Source organism: Castor canadensis, chromosome 6 (assembly GCF_047511655.1).
Source record: "Castor canadensis chromosome 6, mCasCan1.hap1v2, whole genome shotgun sequence".
Classification (NCBI taxonomy): Eukaryota; Metazoa; Chordata; class Mammalia; order Rodentia; family Castoridae; genus Castor; species Castor canadensis.
The window spans coordinates 70,485,497-70,496,940 of NC_133391.1; the positions used below are offsets into that span (position 1 = coordinate 70,485,497).

The following is an 11,444-nucleotide window of genomic DNA, read 5'->3' on the forward strand; positions in this document are numbered from 1 at the left end:
GGCCATGTTGGGAGGGACAGGGAAGGTGAGGGCTCTTAAGTCATCTTTCTCACAGGACATGGTTTAGACACAGAGTACGCGTGGTCTTATTTCATCAACGGAGGGCACTAGGGATTGTGGAAACAACCGTAAGGTTGTTCAAGTAGGACCAGCTATTTATGGACTCATAACTGGAAAGCCAAGGTACAGACGTAGTTTCAGGTAATTCTGGATCCTGGTCTACAACAACACCATGGATTTCCCATCTCTCATAAAGACTCCCTTGAGTCTTTATGTTTTGACTTCTCTGTGTTTCTTGGCCTTCTTCCCCTCTGGCTACTGGAAGGCTTCAGCTGACATCCAAAAGGATGAGACCATTTTCCTTGTTAGATCCCACTGACTGATAGGTCAGGTTTGGGTCATGAATACATCCCTGAAACACTATGTCCAGAGCAACGATGTGTCATGGTTGGCTAAGCCTGGGTAAGAAGCCACCTCTGTGCCTAAGGAAGAGTGACATTGTGTTTAGCAATGCCAGTGGGACCACAGTGGAGCTCCTCTAAGGAACAGGACATGAAGATGGAGTGCTGCGTAGAAAAAAGCTAGCATTCCCAGCGCCACCTCTCAGGCTGTCAGGAAGTGTTGCTAATGCTGTCTCTTCTTTGCCCCCCACACCATGGGGTTAGGATGTCCACGATGCCACTGAGTACTTCCTGTTGGCCCTGGCTGCAGCAGTCCTGTTGGGTGACGAGCAACTGCAGGACACCATTAGGAGGAGGCTTGACAACATCTGCCGGAGCTCCCTGTGGCGCAGCCATCCCTCAGGGTGCTCCTCAGAGAGGGCACGGTGGCTGAGTAGTGGGGGCCTGGCCCTCTGAGGAGAGCTGTCCCCATTTCTGACCAGTTGCCATAACCAGATGCTGCCCCTCTCTGTACCCCAGGCTCTTATATACTAATCGGGAGGGTCTGAGTCAGTACCTGCCCAGCCTCTCATCTTACCAGGAGAAGAGCGAAGCCCACAGGGAAAGGGGCCCATAGCCCTCCAAGGAGCTGATGATGGAGCTGTGATAAGTCCTGGCTCCAGGATTTGCATCCAGAGCCTTTCCAGGTGACTGTGGCTCTTCCATACCAACAGCCTCTGAAATGTACTTTCTCACCATACTTCTGGAGAAAATGAGAAGCCATCTCCCCTGGAAACTTTCCTCCCTTCTATCCCCCAGTGAGGAAATCAGAACTGTGCTGGTGAAAAGGCAAGCAGGGTGGAGTTTGTGCCCTTCACCAGTCTTCTCAGGGAAAAACCCCTCCCACCCCCTGCCAGCAAAGGAGACCTTAGTTTTTTCTTTTCTTTCTTCAAAACCAAAGGAGGTGTCATGCCTCATGCTTACGACAGGCACTGGCAAGAGAGAATTCAGCATGCTTTGAGCAAAAAAGACACAGCCTCAGAACAGCCAGGTGGAGCACACAGGGTGCAAGGTCTGACTGGGCTGGTCATCTCCATCGTGCCTGAAGCTGTGTTCCCACATAACCCTCTGCAACTCTAGGGAAGTCTTCCCAGGGCCAAGGCTTGAAAATTGAGCATTAAGAAAAGGATGCTATAAATTACCTGTAAACAGTGTACATCATTAAATATTGACCATTTACATTCACACACACATTTTGTCTCCTTTATCATGGGGGCGAATGAGACAGGAGGCTTAAAGAATGGATTAAATACCAAGATGTCTTACTGATTTCAAGGTAGCTCCTTTACAAAGACCTCTGTTAGTTACCTACTGCTATGTAGCACATGAAGTGACTTGAAACTACACTCATTATCTGTCCCATATTCCTGCCCCTGTAGGGCAGGAATCCAATTGTGACTTCCCTGTGTCCGCTGGCTCAGAGTGGCTCACAAGGCTGCAATAGAGGCCTCAGCTGGAATGCAGTCATCTTACGTTCAATTGGAGAAGAATCTTCTTCCAATTTCACTCGTGTGGTTGCTGGCAGTAGTCTGTCCTCGATGGTGATTGGCCAGGAGTTGCCCATAATTCCTTGCCATGTGGACATCCCCCATGGGGCCGTTCACAACATGGTAGCTTACTTCATCAGTGAGCAAGAGGTAATGAGATAATGGCAACAGGGCACAAAGTTAGTGTCTTTTCATAACCTGATCGTGTAAGTGATATCCCCTCAGCTTTACCTAAGTTCACTCCATTGAAAGTGAGTCACTAGCCCACAGAAGATGGGGGTGGTCACCAAGGGCATGAATACCAAGAGGTGGGGAAGCACTGGGGATTATTTTGGGGGCTGCCTACCATTGTAACTGAGTTCTTTAGAATTCTCTAAGGCACGAATGCCAAGTATGTTCACTGATCAAAACCATCAGTATGCTGGGTGCTGGTGGCTCACACCTGTAATCCTAGTTTTCAGGAGGCAGAGATCAGGAGGATCGTGGTTCAAGGCCAGCCCATCACAAAAAAAGGGCTGGTGGAGTGCCTCAAAGTGTAGGCTCTGAGTCCAAACCCCAGTCTGCAAAAAACCCCCAAAACAACAACAAAACCCATCAGCATCACCTGTGAGATTGCCTGAAATGCAAATTCTGGTGTCCCACCTAAAATCTCTGAATCAGAATCTGTGGAGCCCAGAGCCCTGGCTCTTGGAAGCTCACCATGTGGTCTGAGTGCACATGAATGTCCAGAAGACAAGGGTCAGACTCGGATAAAGTCCTAAGCGTAAGAAGTGTAAGACTATGCTTCTCAGGTCGTGAGCATAAGAATCACACCAGGAACCTGTTGAATACGGACTTTCTGGTTCCTGCTTTGAATAATTCTGGGTCAGCAGGCCAGGGATGTGACCTAGGAACGTGCACATTTGGTAAGTGACTCCAGTCATCCTGTGGCAGGTGGATCACCTTGCTCTGAACAGTGTGTCCCCATGTGAGGGGGTCTGGCCATCGGTCTTCCAACCTGATGCCTAGCAGCTTAGATTGGACTGTCAGGCCATCTGCCCTTCGTTTCTAGCATTTTTGGGCTGAGTAGATGTTTGGTGGGATGGAACAAAGGGGTGCACTGAGTCACCACTGCATCTTCTCGTCACCAAGATAGTCTACACATAAGTGCATATTTTCTCTTAGAGGTTTGGTTGATTATCAGATCATCTCTACTGTAGACAGTGTTCTTCCCCAGAAAGGAAATGAAATGATTTAATCCAATGCTATGTAAAGCAGATTCAGTGTTGCTCCCACCACAAGCTATAAAATCCCTGAACTGGGAGGAGTGCTGTGGTTGAGGCTAGCCAGTCTAATCTCACATGCAGAGTCCTTTCAACAACATTCCCGAGGGATGCTCAGGGCACATGCGTTCCAGAACAGTTACACATTGTGTATTTGAGGAAGGCTCGCTTAGCCCTGGAACCCATGCCACAAGCCATTCCCCGTCCAACTCGGGTTACAGAGCTCCAGCTTTTCCCACTGACTGAGCATTCTCCTCTGGCCAGATGTGATGCTGTTCCTCTGAAAATGTGCTTCCCAGAACTGCACCAGGCTTTTGATGCTGGCTGGTGGATAAGACTCTAACTGATATAATTTAATGTTGGAGCTCTAGTTTGATTATGGTGTTTCTTCTTCCCAGAAGTCACGTCTTAAGCTTGGCTCACGTTAAGCTTAGACTTCTTGCAGCTGTACGTTTTCTCACATGAACTTCTGTTTGGCCTGATCTTTCTCAGTTGCAGTAAAGATACACAGACATGCACATATGCATATGCACATATGTGAAGGACATTATATCTATTCATTCTACAATTCACTGGAAGTTTTGGTTAAAAATTTCCGACTGCATTTGATTTATTTGTAAATCTGGTAAATTTGCCTATAACCAGGTCAGACATAAGTGGTCAATATTGCTTGCAAAGACAAGGTTAAGACTATTATTTTTTCAACAAGCAAAACATTGTGCATTGTATATTCTACATGTAAATCGTTTGCTAAGATAGTCTTTAACGGCGTAAAATGTGGGCAAGCGCTGGGGATGCCCAGCCTGGTCGAGGTTTTGGGTTCGATCTCCTGCACCACACCACACATGCACCAAAATGTGGGCTTACTATTCCCCTTGGAATTGTGTTGATGCTCTCTCTCTTTTTCTGTGTGTGTATGTGATCCACAGGGTGATTGACTCTGGTATCTAAGCAGGTTTTAGTATACATATCTCATAGCCATGAATTAGTTATCCTCTTTATCCTAATTAATCTTCCTCCTAAGGTTCCAGGGCTGCTTGACTCCTGGTTCCTTGTCTCCAATCAAATAAAGAACAAGTAAAGAACTGCAACACCATGAAAAGCCCTGTAATGTGTTTCTTCAGCTTTTAGGTACACAGATTCCTGATGCAATAGTGTTAACATTCTGAAATCTAATACTACTTTTATTATTATCTGATTTTCCATTCATTCAGGATATCTTTATATATTGTGGGTGTGTTTGGGCTTTGTAAATATGTAATTTGTTTGGCAGAAATTTATCTGGGGAAGGGAATATACAGGGGTCAAGGGTATCAGACTGGTGGGGGGAGTGGACCACCAGGAGAGGAGAAACCTGGATTTTGATGTTAAATTGCAGGGTGACCTTGGGCAAGTCACTTATCCTCTTTGCACCTCTGATCTCTGATCTGTAGAGTAAGTTCACCCCCAGGTTCTTCTTCTGCAATGGTATTTCTATATTTCAAGAGCAGGATGAGAGATAGTATCTGGGCATGAAGCCAAATCCCACCCCCCCACACACAAACACACACACACTGGGGATTAAAACTAGGTAGGGCCTCTCAGGTGAAGTGCTCTACCACTGAGCCACACCCCCAGCCATTTTTTGGTTTGGTTTTCTTTGTGAGATGAGCTCTCGCTGACATCTTTGCCCACTCTGGCCTTGAACTCCAGATCCTCCTGCTTCCACCTCCCACGGTAGTTGGGATTGCAGGCATGCACCACCACACCTAGCTGAAACCATATCATTTTATATCCCAGAGTTATTCTCTTCTTTTTAGATAAGTGAACTGAAAAATGGAAAGGTAATTTTTCTTCCAGTCACAGAAGTAATTAGTGCACACGGCAGTGCTACTGGTCTCCTGACTCAAGGACTCATTTGTGTGGCTGACAGGATTTCTGTCACGCAGGGACCTTCACAGTTGTGTATAAACGTGTGCAGGCATGTGTGTGGCTGCATTTATCTCCACGTGCACCATCTGAAGAGCCACTGGCCAAACTTTCAAAAACTCATTTACTTCCCTTGCTCACACAAATTCATTTTTTAAAAGCCGAATTAGTCCACATGTAAGAAAAACTTATGTTGCTTTTTGTAAATAGAGTTCCATAAATAATGGCAAATACAATGGAAACGAAACGATGCTCTAAATTCGAGCTAGGTCCTGTCACTTACCCAAGCACCCAAGATGGCAGTGTTTGAAAAGAGAGATTAACAGGTGGCATGGGGGTAGAAGACCGACTAGCACTAAGCACGTTCTTTTTGAGCAGTCAGAGTAATGGAGAAGCAGTGAAGAGTGACTGACCTCCTCACAGTGACAGTCAGTGATGTCAAGGCATATCTGGGCACAAGCTTCCCACTTCCGGAAGGAAGCAGGGGCTCAGAAGGGACACCCTGTGTAACATGATTCGGCATCAGCAGCACTGGGATAGGAGTCCATTACAGGGTGTTATGGGCCCTCAGAGAAGGGACACACAGATGTGTATGAGCAAGGCTATCAGGAGGGCTTCCTGAAGGAAGTGGTATCTAAGTTGAATCTGGAATAGAGGGATTCACTTAATTCTAACTGCATGACAGCAGGCTGGTATGACAGACAGGGCATGTGTGAAGCAAAGCCAGGAGTGGGTTTAGCAAGACTGGAGCAGAGTTGGGGAAGTAGGGAGGGGAGGCTAGAGAAGAGGTTGGAGGGGGAGGGAGACAGACCTGGAGGGGGATGGAGACAGACCCTGAAGACTTTTGCACTTCTTGAGGCTGAGTCACAGAAGGGTTAGAAGCAACTGAGAGAGACATGGTGGGGCTCTCAATGCAGAGTGAGAATGGATTCCAGGCAGCAGAGGGGACCCATGACGATCTGGCTCTTGCAACACACACGCCGGCCCTTATTTGGATTTCACCACTTTCCCCACTAATGTCCCTTTTTGATTCAGAATCCAGCCTAGGATTCTAGGATCAAATTGCATTTGCCTGCTGTTTCCCCAGCCAGCTCAGGTCTGTGACACGTTCTCAGTCTTTCTTTGTTTTCATGACCTTAACTGTTATGGCCTCCTTTCTTTCTTTTTTAAAGGAGGAAAGATTTATTTTTACTCACGGTTTCAGAGGGCTCACTCCGTCATGGTGGGGAGGGCATGGCTGAGCAGAGCAGTTCACATGATGACAGCCAGGCAGCAGAGAAAAAAGACCTTCTTCCCCTTTAATAGTTGCTCCTATTGAGAGGTGTAGACAAGGAGCAAAGGAGGACGGAGTTCACAAAATGGGCTCTGCTCTCACCCAGGTGGCAGAGAGGGAATGGGTTTGGAGTTGGGCATACCTGGGTTAGAATCTGCTTCTTCCTAGCTGTTGACCTTCTGCAAATTAATTAACTTCTCTGAAACAAGTACTGTTAAAATTATGTCACGCTGTACACGTAAAAGTACTAGAGGGGGAAAAAGGTTATTTTTAAAGGGTGTTAATAAAATAGTTCTAAAAATTGCCTCTTAAGACTCCACCCATGTTTGTTTATTTTAAAGTGAAACCTTGTGTTTTTCTCATACTAGGTTTTATCTGCCACTTTGCAATTCTATCACGTTTTTCTTTTCTTCTGGGGTCAGTAAGCGTTGGGGTTAAGAAGTGCAGCCTCCAATTGTGATGGGGGGACGCTGGCTCTGCATTCAGGACACTCGGATCTTAAGTCAGCCTTCCCGAGGGACCAGAGCAAGTTGAGTTCCTTTACCTCTGTAGGCTTCAAGCATTGCTCTGCTTGGCGTTTTAGTGGATGCCTGGTGCGGATGCATCACGAGTTAGTAAGTACCCAGCACGACTGACTGGGGCCCCACCCAAGGACGGGGGTGTTAGAGATGGTTTCTGCTTTTGGGCCTCGACCTTGGCAGTCCTTCCTTGTGGGTGGGACGACCAGTCCTTCCCAGTGTGTGCCACCCAGCGCCTCCAGCCCGTCGGTACTTCAGGACTCAGCAGGGTTGGTGGGCAAGGCTGCTGGGACCCCTAAGAACTTGGACTTGGTTCACATTCCTCGGAGGGCGGCCTCGCCCTAGAGGAGCAGAGGCAGGTGGTGGCCCAGCGGGTGGAGACGTCAGAGGCGGGACTCCTTAGCGCGGTGGCCTGGCTTCTTTTCCCAGGACAGAGTGGGAGCCAGGTGAGAGGGAAGGGCGCTGTGTTTTCAAAACTATTGTAAGGTGGGAATTCCAGCTCCCACTTCTAGGGCTGCCTCTGACTCATTGTCCAGGGCATGAAGGTAGATCAGGGGGTGCGTCCCTTCCAGGTGACCTTCCAGGTGACCTTCCAGGTGAGGCAGGTGAGGGAAGATGGGCGAGGAGCCAGGCTAACCTAGGGCTGGCTGGTCCTTCTCTGCGAGAATCAAGAGCTCCAGCAGGGGGCAGTGGTGTCTTTCTTAAATAGCGCGTGTTAGCATTACCAAAAACCGCATTTATCAGCTCAGCCCAGAGCAGCAACTTTCAAAGCCTGTGTTTACCGCGATCCACAGTAGTAAGAAAGGCATTTGACATCGCATTCCGGTACACAGGTGCACAAACATACATGGCATGCATTCTGTTCTATTCATTTTTAAAACATTTTATTCTAGTTAAAAAAAAATTACAGTGTGACTGTCTGAATGAATTTCTCACTAACGTGCAGTTTGAAAAGCACTGACCTGGGGAGAGAGCTCTAAAAATGTCAGAATAGGAGGGCTCTGGCTTTTGTTCTTTCTTTTTTTTTTTTTTCTTTTATTATTCATATGTGCATACACGGCTTGGGTCATTTCTCCCCCCTGCCCCCACCCCCTCCCTTACCACCCAGTCCACCCCCTCCCTCTTCCCCTCACCCCCTCAATACCCAGCAGAAACTATTTTGCCCTTATTTCTAATTTTGTTGTAGAGAGAGTATAAGCAATAATAGGAAGGAACAAGGGGTTTTGCTGGTTGAGATAAGGATAGCTATACAGGGCATTGACTCACATTGATTTCCTGTGCGTGTGTGCTAGGTTAATTCTTTTTGATCTAACCTTTTCTCTAGTTCCTGGTCCCCTTTTCCTATTGGCCTCAGTTGCTTTTAAGGTATTTCTTTTGTATCATTTGAAACCAGAGGATGTGTACCTCTCAAAATAAAAATAATAGTTGACATTGAATGCGTGCAAAGAGTTAGGTCTTATGAAAAAAAAATCCCTGTCAGGATTTTCTCAAGCAATCCAGCAACATTTCGAGGCAGATGCTATTATTTTTAGTTCCATTGAGATTTAGAAATGGAAGTGGTTTGAGTCCATGTCTCTCTGATGCTGGAATCAAAGCACAAAAACTGTTACATTATCTTTTATATCCATGATAAGGGGACTTATCTCTGAGCCTAAACAGATGCTAGATTAAAACCTGCTTCATCAGTTTGCAATATTGAGTTGAAATCAACATACTCATTCTGATGGGTCAAAAATAGACAAATCTAGAGCACAGTTGGGGAGACTTAATTTTCCAGGAGATCTTGAAAGAAAAATGGAATTAAAGTTTATTACAGACAGGTAACAACTAAGAAAAAAATTGATACTCCATCTTTCCCAAATGGAAATGGAAGGAGACTGTAATTGCATAGTGGAGGTAAGTCAGAACAAATTATAAATTAGATTTTGAAGAAGATTCCAGGTGGTGAGCACACTGAATGAAGGGAACTTGCAAGAGCCCCCAGAGCCAATAGAAGACTACAGATTTGGAGGCAGTCTTCTTAGTTTCAACCATCGTGGAGCTTTGGTAGCTTGAATGGTGGCAGCAGAAAGGAGATGACAGATGTGAGAGAATAACTTGCTTTTGATGTCATGGAAAAGCCATTGGGAACAACATGCTTCTCCAAATACAAATATGTCTTATGAAACAAAAAGCCTGGGGGAGCATGGCTCAAGAGGAAGAACACTTGTTTTGCAAGTTTGAGGCCCTGAGTTCCAAACCCAGGCCAAATATCCTAGGAAAAGCCCAGATTCGCATCAAGTTGCTTTACTTTGTCCATGTTTTTAGTGATCAAAGAAGTTTTTTATTCACTTACAGTGTTTAGAAATACTTATCTTCCATTTTGTTTTTATCTGGAATTGCAAATTTTTGCCATCATCAATGAAACGGAGTTTTAAAATAGACAATCTCTTTTGTCAATTATTTTAATCTTTCAGATCTAAACACCGTATTTAAATGTGATAAATATGACCCACAACAACTTCACTTTTCTTCCATGGCCCAAATATTATTTGTAAAGGTGGCTTTTTTCCTTTTTTTTTGCTTGAACTTTCCTGGAAACAGAGAACTTTTGATGTTTGTTCATCTGGGGATACACTGGGCATCTGCTTCATAGAGATGCTCAGAGGAATGCCATTCCAGACAGTAGTGACACCAGCTACATCTGCCTTCCTCCCCAGGGGAGCTGCCACAGACCAGGCTGCAATAACAGCTGCATGGAAATCCCGGTGACCAAACAGTAGTCATTGACAAGGTAGAACAGAACTGACTTGTCTGTCCTACAGCACGTAGCTTTGGGACACCAGTGGATGGAAGGAAGAATGGCCAAACCAAGAAACAGCTTGAAGGATTTGCATTTTATGATGTTTTAAAATCCCAAGGGATTATATAGTCTGATACGTGATCCCCTTCCAAGTCTCATGGGATTTCTTTCTCTCTTCCCAGCTGTAGAAATCTGTCTGTCTGTCGCTTTCTTTTTCCTCATGTGTTGGGATTAGATTTTCCCTTTTTCATGTGTTCGGAGAGCCTTGTACTTTTCCATCAGAGCACGTATCACAGTTTAAATTATTCTTTCTCTGGCTTAGTTTTGCTTTTGTTTTTCTGAAGTGATCCCCATGAGCCACCTACACCGAAATCTCCATGAGAGCAGGGGTCACTCATCTCTATGTTTCTAGAGCCCAGTGTCTGACACGTGGCTGATGTTCAATGAAGATTTATTGAGTGAGAGAATAAAAAAATGAATAAATGAAATTTTGCATTCAGGTTTTGATCCTTTTTTATTACTTAATGGAGGGAGAAAGGATTGAAATCGTATTCTACTTGCTTTTTTGTCATGAGTGGTCAGGATATCAGGTTAAAGGCTGCTTGCATGTAGCAAGTGTTCCATAAAAGTTTATCAAGAAAAACAAACACAGTCTTCAGTTGTCAAGACGAGTTGCTATAGATGTGGTTGTTCTCTTCCTAATTTTCAGACTAGGGATAATCATATTTTTAAATGAGCCTGTCCCAACATTGTACTCAATAATTTACCTACAGTATAGGATATGATCTTTCAAATGAACTTACAACACGTCATCATTACCTTTCCCCCTTTCCAAATGAAGAAATCAAGATCCAAAGTAGTTAGGACATGTGCTAACCTGGCCTGGCCTGTAAAGCAATGTTTTTAATAACTATCTAATTCTGTCTGTACATTTTCTTTCAAGCTTAGGATCTTGAAAAGAGACACTTCCTGGGGGTGGGGGAGCAAGGGGGAGAGATGGCCCAAACAATGTATGTACATATGAATAAATGAATAAATAAACCAAAAAAAAAAAAGAAACACTACAAATATATGATACTTTCTCTTTGTCCCAAGGGGGAGGAACGACCATAAAGTCTAGGGCAGGGACCTTGGTTTGCATAAGCATTATCACACCAAAACTCCAAGAAACCAATTCAGTGATGAATGGTCTGTGGATAAAGGGGACTAGGGAAGAGGTGAAATCTTTAGAGTATGTTGGACAGAGATGGTTAGAATACTATTTCAGAATCCTAAGTCTCCATCCTTGGGGACCATAAGTTGAGGATATAGTGAAATGCCCTTGAGTACTGTCAATGTGCTCAAGAGAACTGAGATGCCTGTGTGGTATGCAAAACACTAGGAGGAAAAGTCTGAGTTTAGCTCCTGTGGGACATAGGAGGCAGAAAGACATCTGTCCATTTATCTGACAACTATTTATCTATCCATGTTTCCAGCTAACCAACCAACCGACTGACCGGCCGACTACCTAACCAACTAACCAAGGGACATAAATTCAACATATCTCATGTGCTAGGCTCATCCTCCAGTAGGCAAGGTAATGGTGGTCCCTGACCTCATGTAGTCTTCGGGCTCCTGAGTAAGTTAGAGCCCTCTGATGAACTCTTCCATCATTAGTATGAAGACAGCTTAGATTTGGGCCTGCATATCTCAGACACTGTGCTAAATGTTGTATTTCTATTATATCACTGACTCCTCTTAACATCCTCCTAAGAATTAATTGCATAGTACAATT

General features: G+C 45.0%; 1 protein-coding gene across 1 annotated transcript in view; it reads left to right on the top strand.

Annotated features, from left to right (window-relative positions):
* The window catches only part of Sh3tc2 (SH3 domain and tetratricopeptide repeats 2), a 64,467-nt gene extending 62,842 nt beyond the window's left edge, over positions 1–1,625 (top strand). The window contains exon 17 of the mRNA XM_074076690.1: positions 666–1,625. Within this exon, the coding sequence (XP_073932791.1) occupies positions 666–857 (192 nt within the window). The 3' untranslated portion in view covers positions 858–1,625. The remainder of the gene's footprint in view (positions 1–665) is intronic.
* The last annotated feature ends 9,819 nt before the right edge of the window (positions 1,626–11,444 follow it).